The sequence below is a fragment of the Lissotriton vulgaris genome, chromosome 9, assembly GCF_964263255.1.
Source record: "Lissotriton vulgaris chromosome 9, aLisVul1.2, whole genome shotgun sequence".
Taxonomy (NCBI): Eukaryota; Metazoa; Chordata; class Amphibia; order Caudata; family Salamandridae; genus Lissotriton; species Lissotriton vulgaris.
In genome coordinates this window covers 956,341,300-956,368,982 of record NC_141697.1, presented here as the reverse complement: position 1 = coordinate 956,368,982, position 27,683 = coordinate 956,341,300, and the positions used below count along the sequence as shown (strand labels likewise).

At 45.0% G+C, this 27,683-nt stretch overlaps 1 protein-coding gene across 2 annotated transcripts in view; it reads right to left on the bottom strand.

Annotated features, from left to right (window-relative positions):
* Positions 1–1,099: 1,099 nt before the first annotated feature.
* LOC147692605 (interferon-related developmental regulator 2-like) overlaps positions 1,100–27,683 on the bottom strand; it is a 105,820-nt gene continuing 79,236 nt past the window's right edge. For both annotated transcript variants that reach the window (XM_086938806.1, XM_086938807.1), the window contains 6 exons: positions 17,116–17,297; positions 15,930–16,035; positions 10,167–10,304; positions 7,412–7,540; positions 6,717–6,812; positions 1,100–3,688 (listed from right to left, as the gene is read on the bottom strand). In XM_086938806.1, the coding sequence (XP_086794932.1) occupies positions 3,608–3,688; positions 6,717–6,812; positions 7,412–7,540; positions 10,167–10,304; positions 15,930–16,035; positions 17,116–17,297 (732 nt within the window). In that variant the 3' untranslated portion in view covers positions 1,100–3,607. The remainder of the gene's footprint in view (positions 3,689–6,716; positions 6,813–7,411; positions 7,541–10,166; positions 10,305–15,929; positions 16,036–17,115; positions 17,298–27,683) is intronic.

Sequence of the window (27,683 nt, the reverse complement as noted above, 5' to 3'; positions counted from 1 at the left end):
ATCCATATCAGCACTGGCACCTCACTTTTGTTTATTGGTGGTAAGCAGCACAGTGCTGAGCAGACTGGACTATTGTAACTCCCTGTACCTAGGTGCCCCTCAGTACATCTTTCAGGGGCTGCAAAGATTCCAGTCTGAAGCAGCAAAACTGGTGCTGAATTTGAGGCGCAATTCATCTTCTACCTTTGCACTACGAGAGCTGTTCAAAGCATGTCACGGGATAGGCCCAATCCCTATGCAGGAAAGGTTCTCCTGGTACCTTCCTCAGAGACAGCTCCGGTCTTCTGGTGCCAGTTTACTGGCAACCGCAAGATTCAAACGCTCCCGGATGGGGGGGGAGGGCTTTTAGAGTGGTAGGGGTCCAGCTGTGGAATGAGTTACCACAAAGGATCAGACAGACCGACTCCCTAACTGAATTCAGAAAGAGCCAGAAAACCTGGCTGTTTCCAAAGGTCTGATCCAACTGACCTTCTCTACTCGCCATCATGCTGCCTAAGTGTTCTGATATCTGAAGCGCCAGGATACCCGTAGGGTGGCAGCAGTGCTATACAAGCACAGATACAATACAATATTACATCACTCACATCCGAAATTACACTAATGATATTTAAATAACATTGCTGAAATTACTAATGAAATAACCAATGATTGTGACAGACCTATAGATTTTGTTAAAGTTGTGTGCTTCCACTGAAAAAAAAAAGAATGATTGTATTGTACTTTTTGCTTGTGGGAAATCTTACGCTCAATAGCTCAGGACTGTGGTGGTTATCGTCACAAGCCTAAGGCCATTAGTCTGATCGGTTTAATAAGAAAATTTATGAAGAAGACACTAGCGTTTTGGTTACACTCCTGCTCGCTTATTTGGTGGCTTTCCTTTTCTTGTGCTCGTCCCTTCGACGGTAGGATTGCCTCTTTACCAACTTTTCAAATGGATGACTTGCATCCTTCCACTGCTCATATTCAGGCAACTACATTTTACCATTTTCATTCAGCACTCCATTAAAGTTAATAGTTTTCCACGCACTCAAAGTCACTCCCTCATTGTGTCTATGGCCAGCACAGCTGGATACAAGTCATTAAAAATCATAAACTGGAACAAATTTCCAATATCTTTATTTTCACAGATTTAAAAAAAACTGTAAATAAATACCAGCTTTTATTCGTTGTGTACTTCTTTTCTACTCTGCAGTTTACATAAAAATGCAGGTCATGGGAAACTTACCTCTTCCTACAATACCACTTCACCGTCAACAATCATCCACCGGATAACATTGAAATCAATTAGTAAAAAAAGGCTAATGATTTTACATGCAAATAAATTTGTCTGTGTTAAGCTTGAAAGCTGGGCTGAATGGAGAGATGTGGCTTGGAAGAATGGAGAGTTGATAGTAGAAGCAGTGAAAGCAGCATTAGGCTTGTGAGCTGTGCCCCTGAACCAAAGAAAGCCAGTTACAAATCAGGAATTGCAGTAGTAATGCCACAAACTCAAACACCACGTAGGAACAGGAATGCGACATTATGGATTAAAGGCCAGCATACAGAGCATGTCTGAAGTTTAAGAGAGCAGCTCCCACCCAGCACAAGTCTACTAAAACAGGCAATTAGATACAGGAAAAAAAATACTACATCCTAAAAGGGAAATCTGACAGACGGTTAGTGAGGTATGCAAGGGCATTTACACGTATGCCTAAGAGAAGAAAGTGCCCATATACCCAGATAGTTCGCTCATTACTCTTAGTAACCACTGCAACAGTCATGCACACTTAAATTCCGCAACTGCACTAAGAGAAAGGGGGGGGGGGGGGGGGGAAGCAATCTCAAACCCTTAAGCCTGAATGGATTGTGTTGCCATCTTTTGAAACAACTGACCTACACTCAAGCTTTTGAAGAGAAAGTGGTAAATGGCTGGTCCAAACGATCCATTAGAGAAAGTCCTTTCTTTAAGGAAACCAAAAAATATGCACTTCCTGTTAATGCAACATTTTAACCACACGCTTTTCTACCTCACCCGCATTTAAAATCTTTTGTTCAGGTTACACAGTGGAACTAATCTTTGGCTTTCGTAACATTTTAAAATTAATTCATTGGACCATAGTTGCATAATAAGACTGCAAGCCCTGCGTGTATTTTGCTACCGATTCAGTAGTTCTTTCACAAGAAGCTCAATGGTCAATGCGATGTGGGAGTTGAACGTGACTGTTGACCAAGCTGTGTAGCTAGCATAAAAGTGCACAGTCGGAGGAAAACGAGGACCATAGTCTCAAAGCATTTCAATGGGCATTCTGAACAGTTCAACTGTCCCATATTCAAGTAGCTTGAAAACACACTTCAAACACATTGTTAGGTTTGAGCACAGACTGTACAAGTTCTGCCACCTCAGACTGACACGCCACTCTAACTTAAATCACACATGCACTTGTAAAACCTTGTCAATAGTCCATTTCTTGAATGGAATGGGTTGTAGGATAACCTCATTTGATGACACCATTACGAGTACTTTGAAGAGGTTTACCAACATATTAGCATCAGCCCTACTGCAGCAGGAGTCAGGCCACAAAACCCTTGAAGCAATCAAGAACTACACTTAGGGAGAAAAGGGGTGGGTAGCAAATAGAACAGGAGGTTGCTGTAGAAGAGACAGCACTTTGCACTGTGAAAAGGCGGCACCACATTACAAAATCTCTTGCCATTGGTTTATGGAAGTGCTCACATAGTGGATTTCCAATACAATCCATTTTACTTAAAAGGGAGAGATTGACAGGGTGAGCTTGGGCTGCTATGCACCCAGAATGAGGGATGCAATTTAAAGTGATGCACAGACGGGTGCCTTCTTTCTACCAGGACATCCCTGGCAAACACAACTGCATCAAGTCCTTATGGGGCAGGGGAAGCAGCCTCCTGAGCTCCGTTGGGGGTATTAAGATTGCTCTTAGCCCGGCATCAGCAGTACACACTCTCAAATGGCATTTTCAATTGAAAAGGTGGAGGGAATGTGGAGACCCAACTAGGACCAGAAAAAAGGCACACTAATGCAAGTTGAGTGAATGGCTAAAAGGGCAGTTGCAGGCCAGGCAGAATAAAAAGTAGCTCATTTTGGAAAGGACGTCAAGAGGTAGCACTGCTAAAATTAAAACGCTAGGAAAGAAAGATTTGGCAGCTAGCGGTGTAATGACAATTTAAAATAAAGCCCTTCTTGGATGAATCTGCTCTGACACATCCTAACTTCAAAACATGCTTCTCCAATCTAAAAACATGCTTGTCAGACTAAAATACGTGTCCAGCTGCCTTAACAAGTCCAATAGCACGCTTTCCCCATGATCATAGGCAATGGCACTGCTCAGTCAGGTGAATGATGCTTTTTAAATAGATGTATAAAACACTCCCAGGTTAGAGGACGCCCCTCTGATGAATGCTGAGGGACAGCACACTTTGGGGTCTGACGCTTCACTGTAAAAGCTGTATCCCCCTCTTCTTGGCTGTAGTTTTGGCATCTTCTTTCAGTCATCACAGTGGTTGGCAAGTGTAGTTTGTATCTGGGCCTTCTGCAAGACTAGCCGCATGTGTTGCCCAGATGTGGGATAGTGTGGGTCACGGTTCAGCAAGGTCACATGATGTCAGCACGCTTGTCACGCACTTTGCTCCTAGCTTTAGTCCGGGCTTTGAAAGCAGCAGAGTTGTACATATGCTGTAGATTGAGTTGTAGAGATATGCAAAAAAAAGTAATTAGACTAGGTTAGACATGAACAGCAAAATTTGATCAGACAGCAGCATAACATTAAAAAGCAAGTACAACTCCAAGACCAAAAAATACAACAGAAAGAAGCACGAACTAAAGACTAAACAGTGTAAACACTTTCAAGTCGGGAACACATGGCTTAAAGCTTCAAACAGACCAAAGATCCCAGCATAAGAGTGGCAGCAGTGCTAGCTTCCATCACAAATGTTATGTTAGCCGGATTTGTAGAGCGCACAGATGCCCCAGCAAAGGGGCGTCCTGGCGCTAACAGAACAGAAAAACCGGACAAAAGCGATAACAAAACTAAAACACCACAGCACTAGGGGACAGGGGGAAAAAGGAAAGTCTTTACAGCCTTCCTGAATGGCAAGAGTCCATCAATGGCACGAATATGAACAGGAAGGGAGTTCCATAACTTGGCAGCAAGCACTCTAAAAGAGCGGCCGCCAATCCTAGACCTCTTAAAACGCGGCACTATAGCCAAGTGGAGACCAGAGGACCTCAGACACCGTGTTGGAACATAGGAAGAAATGAGGTGCTCCAAGATCTGAGGGGAAGAATGTTTGAGGATTTTGAACGATGAGCAGAGGGACTTCAACTTAATCCTCTGAACGACAGGAAGCCAATGGAGCTTATGAATGATTGTTTTGGCTGAGCAAAATCTGGGTAAGCCAACCAGAGCCCTGGCAGCAGCATTCTGGACTCGTTGGAGTCGAGAGAGTTCAGCCTGATTGGCTCCCAGAAGAAAGGAACTAGCGTAGTCCAACTTAGACAGAATCATTGCTTGAACAATGAGCTGTCTAGTAGGCGCGTCAAAAAATTTAAAGATGGATCGAAGCTGACGCAGAGTCCCAAAACACGTGGCAGCAACCTTTTTTGTGTGGGTGGAGAAACTGAGCTTGGAATCGAACCATACCCCAAGGTTTTTAACCTCAGTGAGTGAGATAGGAGTAGGACCAAGCTCAGATGGCCACCAGTTGTCGCCCCATAACTGACTGATTCCCAACAATGAGCACCTCGGTTTTCTTGGCGTTCAATTGAAGGAAATGATCAGTCATCCAGCGTGCCACGGAGATAAGCCCCTCCCGGAACTTAGCAGCCTCAAGGTCGGAGGCCCCACTTATAGCAACCGCCAGCTGCGTGTCATCAGCGTAGGACACCATAGTCAGGTTCCCACGCTTGGCGACAGCAGCCAGCGGCTGCACATAGAGATTGAATATGCGACCAGATAAAAAAAAGATCGAAACCACTCAAGTGCCAAATTGTCGACACCAGCCTCCACCAAACGCTGAAGTAAAATAGCGTGGGAAACAGTGTCGAACGCGGCACTGAGATTAAGAACCAGTGCGGCAGTGTAACCAGAATCCATCAGCAAGCAAAGATGTTCAGCCATAGAGAGAAGCGCAGTCTCGGTACTGTGACCGGGCCTAAAACCATTCTGCGATGGATCTAAAATATTAGCAGAATGGAGATGGTTAACTAAGATGGTGTTGACATGGGCCTCGGTCAGTTTAGCTGCCCACGGGAGGAGAGAAATTGGACAATAGTTCTCCAATTTTTGTGGGTCCAGAGCAGGTTTTTTTTTTAAGACAGGAATCACCTGGGCCTGTTTCCAAGTGCCAGGGACAGAGCCAGAAGCCAAGGACAGGTTAATGAGCTCACATAGCGGAGGGAGACAGAAGGAAGCAGATTCTCCAAATTGAACGGGTCGTAGCGGATCCTTGGGAGAACCTGATTTGATTTTTACTACAAGTTTATTAAAATCCTCCAAGGAAAGCTCTGGAAGGTGGGATAAAGATGGAATAGTTTTGGATACAAGTGTCATTTCCTGCAGAGACCCTGTGGGGCTAGGAAAGGCACGATAGATACCTTCCACCTTGCCAATGAAAAAAGCAGCTAGATCCTCACAATGGGAGGGAGAGCAGATCTCAACGGCAGAAGCTCTGCTAGTAGTGAGATCCTTAAGCGCCTTAAAGATAAGTTTAGTAGGGTTAGCACTGGCGCTAAATTCGCGGGAGAAATAGGCAGCCCGAGCTCTGCAAATTGCTCTATGATACTTCTTAATAGCAGCTAGGTACTGGGTTTTTCTTTCAGGTTGGTATGGGTAGTAAATTTGCAGGCAGAGCCATCCCTTTGCACACAGTACACAGGAAATCATACCAAATGGCATCTCAAACCATCAGAGTCATTCAGATGGGGCTTTAAAGGGTCTGAATTTGTGAAGCCAAAAACTACTCCATAAGGGTGCTGTTGGCCATCCAGATTCAGTAAAAAGTATGGTCTAAAAATAAAACCGAACCTCAAAAAAGATGCACTTTTGGAGGGTGGAGGAGTTTTAGCCTGTTGAAGAGCATATGGAAAGAAGACACTAGATTAAAGTGGTAAAGACAGACCAGCAATCGCTTATTAAGGCAGAAAGGAGCAGCAGGAATAGGATCACAATTTGAAGTTTATGCCACAATTGCAAGCTTTCCCAATAAGTGGCGGGGGGAGGAATGACAGGTAAGGAGAACTATACACTACAACTCCTTAGCATCTTTTATTACAGCATCCTTAGTATTTGGCAATTCCTTTTGCCAGTAAAAATAACTTTTCCTCTATTCTCTTCTCTACAGAAAGTGTATGCTGCGACTGCCGACCACCCCACATTATTTTCCTTCTAGACATAATCCCTGTTGTAATGGACATTTAGTCACTACTCATTTATGACCGCTCCTCGCACCAATAGGGACATCAGTGGCAGGTCACTTATGTATTTTTTTTTTTTTTACTGAACAATTCAGAAATCTGGTCAAAATCCTATGATCACTATATAAGAGTACTTTCGCTGATTCATATTTTGTTTAAGGGCAGAAAAAGGGGAAGGACTCAAGAAATATGGCGTAAATGTAAAACAGAAGTTACTACTTAAGCACTGGATACAATCCAATTCCCAATCTACATTCTTCTCCAGTGGGACATTTGTCTAGTTACATACCTTTTCCACTCGTGTGATCTTGCTGGCTTTGATAGCAGCTGCATCCAACACAAGAGGAGGACCCAGTTCCAAGATGTCTCGGAGGAGTTCATTATTCTAAGTAAAAAGTAGGAAACTAGATTTAGAAACCCAGGATACAACCTTGCTTAACAGACTAGCCCCACCGCTTACATTTTACACAGGCCACTAACAGATTAGGGCTATCAGCTTTCAACGCAGTTACTTCCAAATTAAAGCTGAAACCGTATGTTGGGTAAAATCACAAGATGTTGGTCTGATAGGATCTAACGAAGAATTGTACTTTTGACTAGCATCTTACCCTGAATGGGGGGGGGGGGTCTTGGAAAAATCAACCTGCAGCAAGTTGAAGGATTTAGGGGTGCAGTCTTCATGGAATCCAACTAGCTCTCCCCATTTTCAGTATTCCAGTGGGGTGTATGCAGGATATAGTGAAACTAAACAGGCTAGGTTTGAAAATGTGGAATCTGGATGGCACAAACCGAGCCACAAGGCACAAAATGGGAGAATAGAGTGTAATCTACTGCAGATGGGGGCAGGGCGGGAAGCAAAATGTAATCAAATTCAACCGAATTATGTACTTCACCCGTTAACAGCTGTTACACTACCACCAGGCAAGGACTACATACCACCAGTTGCCCACAACATTGCCCTTGAAAGGTCCTCCTTAGTCATACCTGGAGATGATGTCGCACTCCCGAGCCCAGGACTTCTTTGAAGGCGTTGTATGTTCTCCTCCTAACCCAGCTATCTATGTACATACACTCCAGGCCAAACTTGATGGTCTCCTCGTGGCACTCTCCGTTCTGCAGGTGGCACAAGAAATTAACCAGTGAGTACTCCACGAACAAGTCCATCTCCAAGCCCACAGAGATATTGATGCTCAAAAGAAGTGGAAGTTAAGGATTCCATGCTCTTAATTTGTAGCTGTCCACAAAGGCTAATAAACTCACTCCCAAGTTTACTATAGGCAATTATCTTGCAACAGCTGAAAGTGCCGGTGTAAAAGAAAAAGCCACAGAAAAAACGGAACGAAAAAACAACCCCCCCCCCCCCCCCCCCCCCAAAAAAAACACACCACTGCTCATCTCAGTCATAAAGCGACAGTGATCTAAAAAGTGGCCAAAGGCAAGCAAGAATAGAGAGGCACATTAATGAGTGTTCTGCATATAAGAGATGGAAGTCATGCCCCCCCCTCTTACTGCATACCCGGTGTGTGCATCATATGAATGTGATTCTGCACTGGTGTCCTATCATTCAAAACTGGATCTAGGATTGAGGTCATGGGATGAGAAAGTAACTTGAAATTTTAAATCATGCGTCAAACCTATACAGATTTACAAGTTCCATAAAGGTCTGGGTTTCTGCTTCACAATGCCTCTTTGAAACGACCAAAGACAATGTCTGTTCGGGGTGCAGTGTTGGGAGGATTGAGGGGGTAATTAACATGATTGTAGTTCGGATGGAGCAAAAATTCTACACCGATTTTCTGTGTCTGTGGAACATGCTCCATTTCTCAGCAAAGGAAGATAAACCTCCTAACCAGGACCCCAGATCAGGAAGGATATCTTAAACTATACTTTGCCCTGGAGTAAGTTAATGGGTATTGACTGGTGCATATGGGGTCAAACTACATCATCACGAAGAAAACAAGATAATTTTGCCCTCCCATATGCATTAGATCCCACATGATCTTGCGAAATTGGCCTTTTCACAGCCGATACTACTTGCACTCTGGGTGTGGAGTCCACTCCATTTTTAGGTCTCGACTATTTATCACTTATGTGATAAATGGACGAGAGTATTGAGGGACAAATAAGCTTTGAAACCAACGGCGGATTTGCCACAGTGCATGTGCTCCGTGCGCGTTCACAAACCAGCTACGTCACAAACCAGCTACGTCACAAACCACCATCTGTCTCTCAGTGCCTCACACACTTCAAAGGCTCCGCTCCCCGCCTGCACCTCGCACTCTCAGATTTCCCCTCCCACCTCCCATGGCTGCTCTTCCCATTCACGCGCTCGCACATCAAAGGCTGCTGCTCCCCAGTCAATGCGCTCCCGCCTTGCCCCTCCAAACCAATGCCAAGAGCTTGTTTCCATAACATGCCAAACCACGCTCCAAGCCTGTCACAAAGCGCCACAACACCCATCCTCAGGAAGCGCACCTCCTGCAATCCGGTCTCCCTCCGTGCCCAGCATCCCCACCACGAATCACAAACCATCTGACTACCAGTGCACCACATAGCCCTTTCTGCCTACGACTAAATCAGTTATTTGAAGCCCCTACCCATACAATTTTTGGCCTCGGTGCCAGGACTGCCGTTTAAAAAAAATCGCAACCAGCATACTCATTTAATCCTAAACTCTCACCCCCATCCTCAGTTTGTCTGTTTACCAGTGCTTATTGCCAGTAATTTTTTGGGGGGGGTGTAATATGCACTGCATGCACACGTTAGTCTCTCCATTGGTTCAATTTTGTTTGCATATGGTTGAGCTTTCTATACATTTTTATGGAAGTAATGCCATTGAGCTGGCTAATGCACCGCAGCGCCTCCTCATGTAACAAGCATTTGCACTGCTATACGCTTCCAGTGGCATCGTTTTGTTTTCACTTTTGACATAACAGTCAGTATTTTGTTCCCTTTGTCATGCACTCTATTCTGTCACCTATTCTTATATGTTAGCCTCCCCTGCCTCTTCCTATATCCTGTACTCTATCCTGCCACCTATCCTATTGTTATTCCCTGCTCTGCCTTTTACTCTGACACACACTCTTCTGCCACTTACACATACGCTTAACCTTCGCTTCCGCCACACTCTGTGCCAATACCTCTGCCCCTCATTCTCCATTAAAACTTATTCTCATGCTGCACACTGCTGCAATCTGCACGCCACCACATCCCTCTGGGACACCACCACATCCCTCTGGGACACCACCACATCCCTCTGGGACACCACCACATCCCTCTGGGACACCACCACATCCCTCTGGGACACCACCACATTACTCAGCCCCACCACATCATCACTCAGCACCACAACAGCACTATCCTTGCTTGCTACCAACAAGCATTGCCATAGCAGATAGGACTCGCATTAGGAAAGTGTAAGCTATTTGCTTTGTGAATAACAATGCTATTAATTTATATATTTTCAAAGCCAACACATTAAAAAAAAATGTCATTTACAATACCAATAGCTCACACTTTCCTAATGCGAGACCTATTGCATTGCAAATGCTTGTTTAAGAAGGGGAGTGGGGGATTTGGCTAGACCTACACATTCTCTCCCCCACATACGCAAGATCAGTCTTTACCTCACAATGAAGATCCAAAACTGGGTGTGAATGGTCCATTTCAGATTACCAAATTTTGGTAGACAGTATATGCAGTTTGGTAAAATCCAAATTTGCATTAATGAACCTTTTACCTCTATGAAGTGCAATACGTCTCTGAAAATAGAGCGTTGCTTGCGGCGGTCCAGTTTAGCCCTATACTTGTTGCTGTCTGTCGCCAGGGCTTTCAGCTTTGTACAAAGCAGGTCAGTGTCTTCATAGAAGAAATCCTCCTGAGCAACAAAAAAAACAAGACTATTTAATAGTAGGAAAACAGTAAATCCAAAAGAAATGTTTATAGCTCCGTTTCCCAACCTCTGCAGGCAGCCCAACAAGGTTGCTCAACCACTCATTCTGAAAGCACCACTACCGTCACAATATGAGCCAAACATCTGACATTTAAAAACCCTGCTAGCGTCACCAATGCGGCTTCCTTTCCACGATAATTTCCAACACTGCAATAGCGTGATCCTCTAAATCAACAAACGGCAGTAGTTGTGACATATAGAAAGTGCAGAGGACGCTTGCATCACATTGGCCAGGCACCAAGATCTTTAAGTGCCTACTGATGAAGAAAAGCTTAATTCAAAAGAAAACCTTATCCCTCCAATGCGCAAAAAAGGTACAATACTAGTGTTAGCTGCCCAAGAGTAGCAGAGGTTAGCCAGTGAAATACACCACAAAAGAGGGACTGGGTATGCAACTTTAGGTGTGTTCGGTAATCAGACTAGATTGATTGTTTCGCGTCATAACCTGAAAGAAGTGTATTTATCGTACACCTCACTGATGGATAGCCCAGAACGTTCCAAAAGCGAGACTTCACCATCGAAGTCTTCGATTTTACAGTGAGCAGGCTAACTCACTTTAAGGACGCATCTAAAGATGATGCAGAGGAATGCTCAACACTCTGGCTCCCACCCGGTGACAATTTTTGTTAGCAGTCCGCAACTAACCATCTGAAACTGCATGTCAGTCAGCACACCAAATCAAACCAATACTGCATGGCCTGAAAGCCACTTCCCTACTTTAGCAGCAAATTTCCATTAAATGCATGCTTGGGAGCACGTTGTGGTCCATTTCTGAACCGAACTGCTCAATGGGAAACTGAACATGCACAGGCCTGGAGGGGAATGCGTTGGGCATATTGCCGCTATCTGTAGGGTCCTGCAGCAGACAGTGTGTAGCCCTTCGGAGTTCTCGGATTTTCATTGATAATTTAGGTGGTCCTTTGATACAGTTGGCTGGATGAACCCTCCAACCAATAAAAGATGCAGTTACGTTACCAGATGTCTGAAGTTTAGATGGCTACTGTGCTGAGACAAGGCCATTGAGCTTGTGAAGACAACAATGGCATTTACTTTTGCAGGTAATAGATGGCACCTCTAAACGGAGGACGCAACACCGAAGTTCCTACATCTGTCTCTTCTACACGTCTTTCAGTCCCAAGACCTCCACACCAACCAAAGTGCTATACGACTGATGCCACATTTTATTTTTAAATCAGTTACTGCGCATGCGGTTCATCTGATTCCGCACGGATAGTTTATGCAATAATGCTGTAAAAGAAAACGTTTTTTTTCATTTTACACTGCCTGCATTTTTCTGGTGGTGCCTAGAACCGCAAGTGTTGCGCTTCATGCACAGATGCCAAACAGGCTTTAATGAGGGAGCCTCCACCAAATAGATTACATGTTCCTTGTGGAATTTAAATGAGGCAATGGGTCGAGTCCAAAATGGGAGTAAATTGGATTTTAATGTTAACACTTTTTGATGTATTTATAAGGAGTAACGCACATAAAAATGTTACGTTGGGGCTCCCTCTTGTGGTATAACGTTGCAAGTGCCTCAGTTAAACTTGTGATCTTATAACCTACGGGTATAATAGCAGCACTAGACATAAAAACAAAATGCTCCCATTTGTCAGGTAGAGCGGAAATAATGAATAATCAGGGAAGACGTCGGCATCAGTTTATAAACTACTCACACAAGTTTAAATCAAAAATAAAATAAATTCAAACACATGCACGGCTTGACACATCAGGTGAATCATTCACCTCCGACACAACCATCCCCTTGGTTACAAAACCATGCACATCCTGACTTACAAGCAGGGTCAGGCAGTTTTCCCCACAAAAGCATTTTTGTTCCCCAGTACGCTTGCACGCACACCCCCTTTTTAAAGGAGGGTCGTTTTGGAAAGAAAGGTGGACAAATGCGTAAAACAGTCTGGCACCTCCAGGCACGCAGATTCAATGTGCAGACCTTGAAAGGCACCTGTTAAACAAGTCCTGGGGCAATAAATAGAAGGATATGTGCGGAAATTGAACGGTTTAAAGAACGCACGCTCTACTCGCCTATCCTCCAACTCGTCAGTCTGCCCGCATTTGCAGGGCACGCACACTTCACCGCCCGGTTGATAATCAGTGCGGTAATAGTTTTAATCCGAGCACAGAGCAAGAAGCCCAATCGCATTTCTTACTCATGAGAAATGCCTTTGCTCAGATTTTAAATGATGGGGCAAGTCTGAAACAAAAACGTGTCAACTGGAGCATTTGATGTGTGGCCACCAGACTGCATTGGATGACCAGACTCGTTCTCAATGCAACAAAAGGAGGGCTTAAACTGTGAAAATGCCCCTAGTTAAAGAAAAAAAATTACCTAACAAATCTCCAGGGTAACAGGACAGTTTCTTTCAGACAAGTGAATGGATGCAAGGACTGCTACAGTAATTGATGTGAGAGCTGCCGTAGCAATACTGCAGTAAGTGGTCCCAAGATAGAAAACCAGCATTGGAATAGCCAATAGGTCTCGCCTTTGGGACCTTATAAGTGTGTAGCCATGCAGCACATTACCATGCGTGCTGTGCCACCAGGTACTGAAAAACGATTTCGTTACTAGCAGTGTGATTCCGGAATACAATCTTGCCTCAGAAAATTTATGAACACATTCCACAGCTTTTTAACGCAGACAGAAAGACAAGTGAATTGATGAAAGTTAAAAGCACTATAACATGTGCAACTGCATCACTAGAGTATTTAACAGTCTACGTCAAAAAGCAGTGAAGTACTTTCCAATGGCAGAGACGTCACAACCCTCCTTTCTCAGGTCTATATTCACCAGGCGCCCTTCACCAGAGTTTTAGATTCAAAACCCTGCTTGCACCATCCGTTTAACTGCAAGCCCCCGGCCCGCCCTCTGCCCCAGCCCCCTGAGTATAGGTGCACTGGACACAGCAACAAAACGCTCCCATTTGTCAGGCAGGGGGGAAATAATGAATGAATAGGGACAGTGTTGGCATTACTTAATCCCGACACACCTAAAGACAAAAAAATTAACCTGCCATTGTGTAATGTAACTGGTGCTTTTGTAAAACGCTCCAATATCTTTGGCTCAGTCGAGTTTGCATCTATAAAAATGTCTCCCCCCCCCCCCCCCCGCAAAAAAAAAAAATCGACATTGTGTAGTATAACTAGTGCTCATGTAAAGCTCCAACAATTTCGGGTTGCTAGAGTTCACATTATATAAACAAGCGTCAGAGCAAATGTGACAGGAGTTGCCCAAGCCTTGCCCATAACTGTGTTACGAAGTTGGACTGCTGAAGGACCAGTGACAGAGGCTCGCTAAAGCAACAAGAAGTGGAGGGGTAGGGGAGAAATCCTGGCACTCAAGTCAGAGAAAATTAAAGAGGTGAACTCGAAAACAGCTTCTGCCATTTTATCTCAGACTTTTGAACAGGATGAGGAGATTGACAGGCGCCGAAGCAAACAATGGCACGAGCTGGAATCAAAGAAAAAAATCATCTTCCAAATGAACATTAACACAAAAGCGTAATGTTAACAGTAATAACCTTTATTCCATTAAATATGGGCACAGAAATTCCAAGTAGCCAACTAACAGAAAGCTATGTTCTAGTGCCTTATCGCATCGAGGCCCGTTAGCCCTAGACTATAGATGTAACTCAGGCAACCTCAAATATACTCCAGACCGTATTGCCTTGGTGGAATTAGGTAGAATATGACTTAAATACCATGATGGCAAAGTTAATTGCAATGGCTTCAAGACAGAAACAGCATCACAGTTACAACCTTTCACCCCCTTTTTAAAATAAAAATAGATGGATTTTTTTAATTAACTTTCTCCAAAATATTAGAGGACTAGAGTTAGAATAATAAGCACCCTAGACTACTTTAGGGAAGTTGCTCTTTCCTCAAATATGCAAGACCCCCCCACCAAAAGGGCTCAGCAGCACCCAATCAGTCCCGGCTATACCAAGGACTCAGAAGATCACGGGCAACTACCTCACATCACCATTTTGTATGGTCCACAGACTTAAGTTCCACAAAACAGTACTCGCATACATTAACCTCTATGCATTGTGTTCCTAGTAAGACACCCAAGATTTGGACATCCCATTGGTAGGTTATTGCCCTTTGTCAGAACTTTCATATGCGGACGATCTTGTTCCAACAAGGCCGCCTCCAAATCATTATTGTACAGAGTGAAGAGAAAGAGGCCATAATACACCCCTATCGCACCCCTCTCTTCGATTCCAGGGAAGAGCACCACCCACCCCCCCAAACCAAATCAAACCATGGCAGAAAGGCCCTCATGGAGGGCTTCCAGGAAAGAAAGCAAGGCCGGACCGACCCCCAAGTACAGCCCACAGCTTAGTTCAGCCTTCGATCGTGTCAGAGCCAAGGGCCATGTAGGCCAAGTGGATCGACCCCCCAGACATTGAATACTGTTCTTTTAATAAAAAAGTGGCCACGTCCATATACCGCTATAGTTGGATGAGTGACAAATCTATCTGGATTTTTCCTTGCTTTTAATTTTAGTGCAATAGACGGTCACCTGATGAAGGTAGCAATGCCGAAACGCGCGTAGTCCACATCTACTGCATTGCCTCCATCAACTCCACGTCTATCGTATTTATCTATGGAATTAATTTACTTATGCAATTTTTGTTACATGTATTGTGTGAGATGAATGAGCTCTTTAAAAACAAAGAACATTTGAGAATTCAAAACAATAATGTGCATTGAATAATAAAATGAAATATATTTTTTTTAGATTAGTGTTTATATATTTCTTGTATTAGTGGTTACGGTCTACAGACAGATCTAGAATAGGTGTTGTCTATTGTCCGATGCAAACTAGCTATAGACCTTTACTTAAGGTCTATGTTTCCAAAGAGCCAGGGCCTCCTACGTGTGTTAGGAGTAGTAAGATAGTGTGTCCATTAATATATTTAGAGTGTATGTATGAGAAGAAATATTTCCCTTGCTTTTTAACACTATGCAACTGAAAGCTTTACTGACATCGTTGTTTTTTGGGGAGTTATCGGACTGACATACCATTGATCCTACCCATCATGTGGCTTATAGGTTACCTTCTACCTTTCATTGGCAGATTAATCGCTTAGTAGCTAGTAATCCTAAACATGCAGTTTAAGTGGTGCTGGTGAGTCTACACTAAATCTGGCATTACTTGGAGGGCCTGGCAATACCTGCACATCACTTGACCACGTAACACTAACATGTTGTAGTAACAATAAACTAGTAACACTGCCAGAAGGCTATGGTTATACAATATAAAGAACCAAAGACAAAAGGTTGATCTATAGCTCATACTCCATGTACAAGATATGCCTTAATGTGGCTAGGAACAGAAAGTAATGAGCCCCTTTCTGTTTACGGCAAGTAACCAAGCCCTGCTTTTATTTTGCTCATAGCAGGCATAATACTGGACTTTGATGTACCTGGCAAAGATGCATACTTTGAGAGATTACAGAAAACTGTATCATGGTCTTGAAAGTAAGGAATCTACAGACAGGCCTACCCACTCCAGTTGACATTTACCTCCAGTTCTCTGGCCAGTTCAAACAGCAGCGCGATGGTCTCACCAACTACAATGCGCAGGTTGACATTTTCACTGGACAGTACACTGGGCAGCTTGGATAAGTGGCTGGATAAAAAAAACGCATCAGCATTACATGACAGTAGAAAGGATGCAAACAGCATTTCGTGGACTGGTACCCCAAACCAAGAAGACTACACCACATATTCAAAGTGACTAAATACCTCAGAAATCCATTTGCATGAATAGGAAAAACCTATACATTTGTACTGTGGTGGAGCTTGGCATAACTACAACTGGGGGCTCTCTGCACATTGAAGAAACTATATTTGTTAAACTGCGGAATTACAATTAGTACAGTTGTGAAGGACATTTGAACATGCAATATGGTCAACTAATGATATTACTGAAGGATCTCAACCTACGAACCTAAAGTAAACTTTATAACTTTTAGCACCTGCCTCCAAATCTATTTGCAAAGTAGGTTTAATATTTGAAAACAGTTGGAATGTACTAGTTAGAGAATGTCATAAAATGTTTCAAATAGTCATCTACAAATTTCCTTTACTTAAGCCCTACAGAGTGGAGTTTAACTTTTAACCAATCGCACTAAACATTTCCATCATGATACAAAAGCAGAGATTAGGATGGAGCATGGTAACAGGGTGATGTTCATAATTAGTTCGGATGCGTGTTGGACAGGATTAACCATAAGACTAGGTGCACAACTAGTAAAAGGTTTAAATTCCAGCTGCAAGACTGTTTGTATCCCTCCAATACAGTATGAATATGTCCACCATGTAGCGAGATACAACCGTTATATGACTGTATGAACAGCCATGAGTTGAGCAACATTTAGAAGACTATCACAAAAGTTATTGTTCAACTTGAGTCAGTCATGCCTACACAACAGAAATCTGATCAGTGTGCTGGGAAATGTACATTTGTGCGTGTTATGTTCGACCTTTGCCAGCAAAAGTGATACGGGGTCTCCTTCAACAATGAGAAAAGTTGGGCAAGAAAAGAAGAGACAATTGTGCTCCAACCAACTTCGGTTAAGTATAAATACATGGTAATTTTTCTCATAGCATATTTCTTCATTAAAAAAAAGCCTTTAACAATGAAAACAAGTGGTCCAACTTTCATAGGTGCCTTCCTTCACCAAGTAGAATGCTGAAGATGACTTACTTTAGAAGGATCTTTTCCACTTGTGAATTGGGGCAGATTGTCAGCAGCAGGGACCAGGAATGCAGGGCACTGCAGTGCAGTTGCTGTGTCTGAGGGTTGTGCTGCACAGTGTTGGGTGAAGTAGCATTCAAGTATGAAGAGCTGAAGATTCCCTCTAGGCAAGTGAGGCATGTACCTAAATCCTAGATGCAGATGGAAGGGAGGAGAACAAAAAAAACTGCCATAAGGAAAACGGCAATCAACGTTTGAGGCATTATAGGGCGAAAAAATAAAGCTAAGCAGCAAGAATATGCAATGGATGTTCCAAACAAAGAATTTCAAGCGATGTGAAGGAAACATTAAAGAATTTTCCTTAGAGGTCAAGCTGCATAGTCCTACTGGTTTCACTTTTGCTGAAAAACATCAAGCAACTTTGACTATGTAGAACAGAATACAAACAAGGCTATCACATTTTAGTTGGACCCAGATTAGGTTAAAAACTATTGTGCCAGAAGCCCAGTTAGACGTTAAAGATTTAGACACAACCAGCCTTACACCCAATAGTTAACAGAGTACTGTTCAAGTCAGCAGTAGAGAAGACAATGAGCAGACAAACCAAGGGGAGGGAGGTGGTCTGTTCCTTAGTCATCTTGGCAGACGGCTTTTATGATTTTTCTCCAAAAGACCATACTAAAATTCTTTTGGCATTAGAATACCTTGTCCGTCACATGTGTAAGTCTCTCTGAAAGTAGGTAACAAGCAACATGCCATTTATCATAACGTTCCTATGGGGTTGATGGTCTTGCATCAAGCCATCTTGAAATGTAGGATAGATCCTTGGAGTTTGAAAAACAAAAAAAACTTGCACACTTCTATACACTCTAAAAACGGAAAATTAGTTGGCATTCCAGTAGATAAACCAGCTTGTCAGATACACACACACACACAGATGTCTGCCAAAGTATGGCCTCTAATCAGTTCAAAAGCTCAGGTTTTGGTAAGGATCTAATCTGGATTCATTTATTTTTCTCTAGAGCCACAAAAAGGTCTGCATTTTGTTAGGTCAGTTCTTATACTACAATGGTTAAACTAAAATTAAAATTCTCGTGTGACTAGTTGAAAATTGAGAAAAAAAAATGTTTTTCCCATTGCACGAGAAAGCGTGTTTACAAAGTGTGCTCTCGCTTCCTTAAAGTGGACTACTACACATTTGTGATTTTCGATGGTTAGGCTTCACAACTTTGCATTTTCTTAGGCAGGACTTGCCAGTTTCATTCCATGTCGGCTACTATCCGGTAATTTTGCTTTAACATAGCTGACGTAGTTAAACACAACCAGTGTTTTTAGCAATAAAGCTAGGCACTTTTGTGAGGCAAAGCACATGACCTGCCTTCCTATTCATGGAGACTGCTCAAGTCATAGTTAGGAGTATTTGGATTTTTTTCTAGTTTGAGCCTGTGTGCAATCACTGCATCAACAATATTTTTTCTAGTGCCTTCATAGGTCGATATTATAAAATATATTTATATATTTTAAACACTCAAATATTTAGATGGACTAAATTATGCACATTTTTGGATATTTTTCTAGAGATTACATACTCACCTTGAAGCCAAATATGACAAGCTAGTTTAAAGGACATTTAAGAGAACCAAATCAGAGGTTTAATTTGATATCTCTTTATTAGTCCGCAACCACATACAAACAGAATTCACTTGTTTTAGAATGCTTAAGAGAGCGGGTCTGCAATCTAGTGTCTCGTCATTTTATTTGAATATCGCTCAAGAAACCATTGGTGGACGGAAGACTGGACAATGCAAACATTCACCCCCAGTCACAGGATCTGGGTTTAATCAATCATTTTTTTGCTAACCCTCTCTCCCCCTCCCTCCGTTAGACCCAGCCATATCAGTCTGGACTCTGTCCTTGTGGGAACAGCCCAGACCGATTTGCCAAATCAGGTCCTCCCCGTACCGGAAACAAGCATCCTGGGACCGGTTTCAGGGCATCACCCTTCTTCAGCCAGGCTAGCTTGAATCCAGTGGTGTGGTGAGCAGAGCACCCACGTCTGGGCATACCCTTCTCACTTAGGGCGACATATGCAAAAGAAACAATTGATGGGCAGAATGCTGAAAAATGCAAACATTCACCCCCAGTCACAAGGATCTGGCTTTAATCAATCATTCTTTTGCTCACCCCAGTTTGGACCCAGCCATATGCTAATCAGGCTTGACCCTGTTCCTTGTGGGAACAGTCTGGCCCAAACTGCCAAGCCAGGTCCTCCCTGGACCATAAACAAGCATCCGAAACCGGTCCTAGGATGCTTGTTTCCAGTCCAGGGAGGACCTGGCTTGGCAGTTCGGGATGGACGGTTCCACTGAGGCACAGGGTCAAGACTGATTTGCATATGGCTGGGTTTAAACTGGAATGCCATGGTGAGCAAAAAACGACAGATTTAGGCCCAGATCTTTGTACTGGGGTGAATGTATGACATTGTTCTGCATTCTGTCCATTAACCGTTTTTGCATATCCCGTATTCGCTGTTCGGGAGGATAAACCCGAAACTGCGCCGCGTCCAGAATCGCTCCGATGAAGGAGCTTCTGTGAGGGAATCTGGTGCGACTACGGCATGTTGATTGAAAGCCCCAGCATATGCAGGAGATCAGCCGTAGTCTGGAGGTGGGAGACGACTGCCTGGGGCGAGCCTGACTTCAACAACCAGTTGTCGAGATAGGGGAAGACTGAAACCCCCGATCTGCGCAGATAAGCTGCGACCACCGCCATCACCTTCGTGAACACCCGAGGGGCGCAGGTAAGGCCAAAAGGGGAGCATGGGAGCAGATAGATTTCCACGATTGTGGCTCTTACGCGCCACGCCTGGCTGAGGACCACTGGCTTCTCAGGGAATGTCCAGAACACTAATGGACATGCCCTTTGTTGACATTTCGCCTCTTTGGCAATAAAGCGGACAGTGCGTTGGCACGCTTTAAGGACTCCCGGGCTGCGGCCAAGTCCTTGGGCCGGTTGGCCACTCTGCCTCCTCCGCCTTCTGCTTTTCGCTCCTTTCATGGCCACGAAAGGGGTGCCCCACCACGTTCGCAGAGGCACAGGCAACCGCACCATCAGTGCGGACGTGGGAACAGTCGAGGCGGTTCAGGGGGCCAGCAGGCGAGTCAGTCCACCTCCACCCGGCAGCATCAAAAGCAAAGCCTTCCTAGTCCGGAATTTCAGGCCCATCAAACTCCAGTGGACGGCAGAATTCGCCATCATCTCCCCCACTGGAGCATCACCACCTCGGGCAAGTGGGTGCAGCAAATTGTCAGAAGGGGCTACTCCCTCCCCTTCAAGACCACCCCTCAGCCATGCCACTTCAGTACCACTGCATGTCGGGGGGTCACTTGGCACTCCTCCAGCAGGACGTTGCGGCCCTCTTGGCCAAGGGGGCCATTGAGCGCGTTCTGACACCAGAAGTAGGTTGTGGTTGCTACTCCCACTACTTTCTGGTTCCAAAGAAGGAACATGGTCTGCGTCCTATCTTAGACTTTTGGAATATCAATCGCTTCCTCCAGAAGGAGAAGTTCAAGATGCTCACACCACTTGCTCAGGTCGTCTGCTCTAGACCCGCAAGACTGGATGGTAGTGTTGGGACTTACAGGACGATTACTTTTATATCCCAGTCCTGCCAGCCCACCGGCGTTACCTGCGGTTCAACGTAGGCCATGCGCACTTTAAGTTCACCGTGCTCCCCTTTGGCTTTACTTACCAGCGCCCCTCAGGTTTTCACGAAGGTGATGGCGGTGGTTGCAGCTCATCTGTGCATATCGGGGGGGTTTCAGTCTTCCCCTATCTAGACGACTGGTTGTTGAAGGCAGGCTCACCCCAGGTAGTCATCTCCCACCTCCAGTCTACGGCCAACTGCCTGCATTTGCTGGGGTATTCCATCAAACGTGCCCAAGTCGCACCAGATTCCCTCACAGAAGCTCCTAGTCATCAGAGCGGTTCTAGACTCGGCACAGTTTCGGGTTTATCCTCCCGAACAGCGAGTCCCGGATATTCAGGCTATGATTCCGATCTTGGTGGATCACAAATCAAGATTGGGTCAATGGCAGATCCCTCTCCCTTCCCCAACCGGAACACATAGTTGTGACGGACAAGTCTCTTCTGGGATAGGGCGGCCACATGGGAAAGGTGGAGATCAGAGGCCTCTGGTCGAGCCCCGGCTCCATATCAACCTTCTGGACCTTCGGGCGATCAGACTTGCACTGAAGGCATTCCTTCCTTCTGTCGTGGGGAGAGTAGTGCAGGTGTTCACAGACACCACCACCATGTGGTACTGCTACAAACAGGGCAGGGTGGGGTCGTGGACTAGGTCAGGACGCTTTGTGCCTCTGGACATGGCTGGAACATCAAGGCATATCCCTGGTGGTTAAACACCTGGCAGGTTCTCTGGACGCCAGGGCGGACAAACTCAGCAGTCGGTGGATGATGGATCACGAATGGCGTCTGAACTACGACGTGGACAAGGTCTCTTTCAGCCGTGGGGAAAGCCTTGGTTAGATCTATTCGCCACCGAAGAGAACGCGCAATGTCATCAGTTCTGCATGTTGGAATTTCCGATACGGCACTCGCTAAGCGACGCTTTTCGCTGCGAGTGGAGTTGCGGTCTACTATACACCTTTCCGCCTATTCCACTTCTACCTTGAGTGCTGAAGATCAAGTGCGACCAGGCCCAAGTTATTCTTGTGGCTCCGGACTGGGCTCGAAGAGTATGGTATACCGAGCTACTCAGCATGGCGATCGATCCCCCACTCCGCCTGCCTCTTCATTAGGATCTTCTATCGCAGTAGCAGGGGAGGGTTCTCCACCTGAACCTGTCCAGCCACCACCTCCTTGCGTGGAGATTGAGTGGCAGCAGTTGACGTCTTTCGACCTGCCTCCTGAAGACCGTGATGTTATCTTGGCAGCCAGGCATCCCTCCACTAAAACAGTACACGCCTGCAGCTACAATAAATTTGTGGCATGGTGCATGGCAAAGGCTGTGGATCCCCTTTCTGCCCCTCTTTCAGAGGACCTTTTATTTCTACTCTTTGGCCTAGCAGGGCTCTGCTTTGGCCACTATCAAGGGCTCTCTCTCCGTCGCATAACTAATCTTTTCCCTCCTGTTCCTTTTGTAATGCCTCAGTGGGACTTGAACCTAGTTCTGACTTATCAGATATGTGCTCCTTTTGAGCCACATCACAACTGTCCTGTTAGTCTTCTCACTTTAAAGACTGCTTTCCTGGTTGTTATCACCTCTGCCAGAAGAGTGAGTGAGCTCCAGGCTCTTTCTACTAAACCTCCTTTTCTCTCTGTCAATCCGGACAAAGTTGTTCTAAGAACTCCTCCATCTTTTCTGCCAAAAGGTGGTCACTGCCTTTCACATCGGGCAGACCATCACTTTGCCCACCTTCTTTCTGCCTCTGCATCCCTCTAAAGAGAAGAGAGGCTCCACGTTTGGACCCAAAACGCGCGCTCTCATTCTACCTTAACTGCACAAAACAGTTCCGGGTGGATGACCAGCTTTTTGTTGGCTACAGGGGCGCCGAGACAGGTCGGCCATGCACAAGCGACCATCTCTCGTTGGGTCGTTCTGTGCATAAAGGCTGGTTATTCTTTGGCTAAAAAGGAGCCTCCAGTGGGGCTACGTGCCCATTCTACCAGGGTGACGGCAGCCACTACTGCTTTGGGACGGGGAATCCCCTAGCATGACATCTGCAAGGGAGCTACGCAGGCCTCGCTGCACAAGTTTAGCAAGCATTACTGCCTGGACAGCCAAGTCCGGAGAGACTGCTTCTTTGACCGTTCTGTTCTCCAGGACTTTCTGGTGTGATCTTGGTTCTCAGACCCACCACCGGGGTTGGTATTGCTGGGGTATCTATTTTACGGTAAGGAATCTATCACTACGTGTTTCTTTCAGATGCACAAGTTACTTACCTTCGGTAATGTAAGAAACATTAGTAGTGATAGATTCCTTACCACCCCACCCATCCTCCTGTCCAGCGAACTGATTTCTAGGGTTAAGGACATACCTTTCAGAGTCCTAGTTTTATGGCACCAGTGGTCAGTTTCTTGCATGGCTCTGTGTTCCTGGCGTGGACAGTAGTCTACAGAACCGACAGCGCGCGTAGAAGTAGCTCCAGCGACATCATCCCGGCGCCAAAGACGCACGCGGAGCCACACGTCGACGCCTACTGAGGCGCAGGGGTACTGCTGACGAAAACTTTACAGATCCAGTCTGACGCCTGGGGGTAATTCTACGGTAAGGAATCCATCACTACTAATGTTTTACAGATATATCGTTACCGAAGGTAAGTTACTTGTGCATCACTACGTGTTTTTCAGATAGATCCCACTTTAGCTGAGTTTTTTTTAAAAGGCTGCAATAAGCAGCAGATTTGAAAAAAAGTCTACTCTCCCCATTAGCTCGAGCTGCTTTCAAACACAGCTAAGTCAAAGTATTTTATGCATGTGTTCAAGACTTAAACAATCCTGTATTATTGCTTGGTTGAGTACTGGTTCCTCTTTTGACCAAGTGGATCGCCAAAGCATGACCGGGGCAATGTGTATACAATATATTAAAGGGACCAATCCCAGTAACATAGGGCATGTTACAGCTGGAAAGCTAGAAGGAACTGCCAGAAGCCTTCCAAGAAAGAGGTTTTCTATTGCATGTAGGGGCAAGATATTACAAGTAGCCCATACTCCAGTCTCATGCATGATGGTAGAGCAACATAGTGCAATGTAGATGTTAATAAGCGCATCAATTGGTTCAGAGACCAATTTCTTTGCAAACCTGTATAAGGCCTAAAGGGTTTGATGAAAACACCTTTTTCTTAATCCATATGTGGTGCCAGACCTTTTTGGTCAAAAACACCCAGCTAGGATAAAGTAGGTACATTAAGCAACTTAACAAAGCAGTCTTTTAGAGAAATAGGATTTCCCAGCCACCATTACATGGGACTTGACTGTTTTTAAACCCAAGTCACTCATAAAAACATTACATCCATTTATAAGTATTTGCAGGACAATACCAGTTCAGGATAGCATAACAGTCATCTTCTACATCCAATCCCTTGGACATCACCCCTGATAAATCTCCAGATAAATAATATACAAACAAAACAAAAAGGGGGCCAGGGCACATCCTTGTCTTACTCCCCTCATTTTGATAGGTGTGGTTAGCTCACCCTCACAAACCTATTTTGCTCGCCCATTCACATCCTTATGCATCTGGGCTAAAGAATGTACCAGAGTAGCATCAATGCCCATATTCAATTGTTTTTGCCATAGTTTCCCGCTCTCCACCCAATCAAATGCAGATGTTAGATCCATAAATACTAAATGAATGGGACCAATCTTTACCAACGTATACTTGCTTATGCCCAGGTGGAGATTGAGACACTGCTCAATAGTGCCCAGGCATCTCCTGAAACCATATTGGATGTCTGAAAATTTCCCTTTATCAGATACCCAGGCTTCAAGGTGCTAAAGTAAAACCCTACCCATTAGTTTACATGTAAAGTGGGGGCATGGCTAAGCACGCTATGGTTTTGGACGTGCCCGGGTAGCGCTCAGTGCCGAGCTCCCCATCGCAGGTCAATTCTCCGTGACACTTCCCTGGCTCTGGCACTAAACACCCGCTGAGCTATGGGAGACCGCCTCCCGTGCACTCACAGAATTTGGGGCGGAAAAGAGGTTCCTGATCGCTCCAGCACCGGCGGAGCCGTGCTGCCTCCCCCGACTCTCCCAGCCGGCTGGATCATCTACGCAAGGCCGGGGCTGCGTCGAGGCTGCTGGGCCTTGCTTTGGTGACGTGCGGGGCCCCCTGAAGACATTCCTGGACCTGGATTCTGCCCTTGCTGGAGCCGCATGGGTATGCCCTCTTGACACCCACCCATATTGAGCCCTAGACGTTGCCCTGGCCCGCCCTGGTGGTGGCGGACGGTCCTTCTGGCTGTCTGTCCTGGCGGGCGCGTGTGCTAGTGCTGGGCCGGAAACGGGCTGCGGCTGCGGGGCCTGCCGGCGGGGGACCTACGGGAAGGACACCAGAGGCTGATTTGCACCACCTGGCCCCTGCTGCCGCTGGAGTGCGAGGCTGCTACGTGGCGTTGTGCGGACTGGTGACGCCTGGTGCTGTCTGAGCAGTGGCGTGAGGAGTTGCCCAGCTCACTGGTTCCTTGGCGTGAGGGTGTGCCTGCACTGGGCTGGCATCGAGCTGTGGCACCCCATCGTTACCAGCTGGATCCGGGACCCCCTGTGCTGTACACCAAGTAAGGCACCCCGAGGGAAACGTATGGGGCCTGGACACATCTGTTTTCCCCTGGCATTTGAGAGGTTACCACTCCTCCCCCTCCTTCCCTCCAGACGCGAGAGCATTGTTTAGAGGCACACTCGCACCCAATAGCCGGGACACGGACTTTATTGCGGTGCCTGGAGGTGACGAAGGGCGATATCACCTTCTCGCTGCGTCCCTTGACCGGGTCACCCCGTTGCCGCCTCCCCTGGAGCACACTGAGGGGAACGCGCTGAGGGCAGGAGTGACGCAGGACTAGCTGTTACTGGACCTGCGGTGTTGGTGAGGGCGATCTGGACCGCCCGGGGGGGGGGGCGACTGCACTAATGAATTTCAAATTTAATCTTTATTGTTTAGTTAATTAAAACCATAACAAGTTTCCTGTTCAGTTCACAAACTAATGTTTAAAGATAAAATTTGCATAAAAGAAATGTTCAAGAATTAAATTGCAACAAAATAAAATCCAAATCATATTCGTGATGATAAAAAACAGAAAAATATAAAAAACTTTAAATGTCAAGGAATAAGGAAACATGAAACAATACTTTTTAAAAAAATATTAAATTGCTTTCAGGCGTTTTTCAAAAGCAAGCAGGAACTTGATCATCTTGCAGTTTATTTGTGGGTCCATTGAATCCAAACAACAAATGATCGCTGTCCTGCATGTGCGCAGTCTCTTAGCCAGAAAGCAGTTTTTAAGAAGTGCGTTCGCTCTTGATTCAGCTTCTTACAGTGACATGTAATGTGAATTAAGTCTTCCTTGATGTGACCGCATAGCTGACAGGCAAAGGATAGTAGTTGTTTTCAGGCAGGCTAGTCTGCCAACGTTGGATATTTACCAAATCTTAGGGCCATCAACCTTTTTTAAAAAAGACTGAATATGTAGAAGCAAAGTAAAACGTTGGAATAAGTGATTTATAACTGTAAATCACGGCCCAAGCGTGAGAGCGATGGGAAAAGATTGCCTTGTCAGTTATCAATGAATGAAATTTGGCCGCTTTATTTATAGCCTGTTTGAATGAGGTAAATGGCAAATTTTTTATCCCAAAGCTCTGCAATACATGTTAATTCCAATGCGCTGGACACAAATTTATTTGCTTCAGATTTGTGTTGGGTTTCAAATTCCTGCCATAGAAATTTGTTTAGATTATTATTGATGGCATTCATCTTAATCCGGTACCACACCTTAATACATGTATACAGTCTTCCCACTGTCTCATTCATAAGACCTAATTCTAGGCGCATTTGCACTGGTGAAGCGGAGCTGGGAAGTTGAAAGACCCTCTTGTAGATTTTGGTGATTAAATGGTTTAAAAGAGCGGAATCCTTGGAGTGCATTGCTACACTTGCATAAGCCAAGGCAGGAAGTGCTTTGCTGGCAATTACAGATAGTAATGGTTTGAAAGATGAACCCTCCAATTTTTTTGACAGGGTACTAAATGCAAAAATTAAGGCACCAGCTCTTTGTGTCAAGTAATTTTTCTGGTCTTTTAACGCTAGTTTATCAATGAAGTATCTCAGATATTTATAATTGGATACCCTTTCCAGCCTTTTTCCTTCAAAACAGGTGTAGCAATCGGTTGAGCGTCGATTGGTAATTAACATTGTTTTAGTCTTAGATAAGTTCAGAGACAGCTTGTTTACGGACAGAAAAGCAGAAAGTGCAGTTAGCAACCTGGACATACCAACTTTTGTTAAGCTCATGAGCATGAGGTCATTAGCATATGCAAGATGAGAGCTGCAAATTGCCCAATTTCGGTGAGTGAGCGTTACACGTGTTTAAATTGCCGGAGAGATCTGAGAGGAATAAATTTAATAGATGTGGAGCCAAGACACAGCCCTGTTTTAAACCAGTTCTTGTGAACACTTTCCTTGATAAACGGGAACCGTCCCATAATTTTACCTGTGTCCATGTGTCTGTGTAAAATAGTAGCAGGCCCCGCAATTTGCTCTCCGGTATAGCCCATGCTCTCAGTTTAGCCCATAATAGGTCCCGATCCACACTGTCAAATGCGGCTTGCAAATCTATAAAACATAAGTTAAACTCATGTTTGGTGCACTGACATTTTTCAGCTATCATAGTGCAGGATAAAATATTTGAAATAGTTCAGATCCCCTCTCTAAACCCTGTTTGGTTGATTGGGATCAGTTCTCTTCCTCCAAACCAGGTTATTAGATCTTTTAAGAGCAGCGATGCAAAATATTTTCCTTCCACGTCCTGCAGTGCTATTAGCCGATAGTTAAGTGGATTAGATCT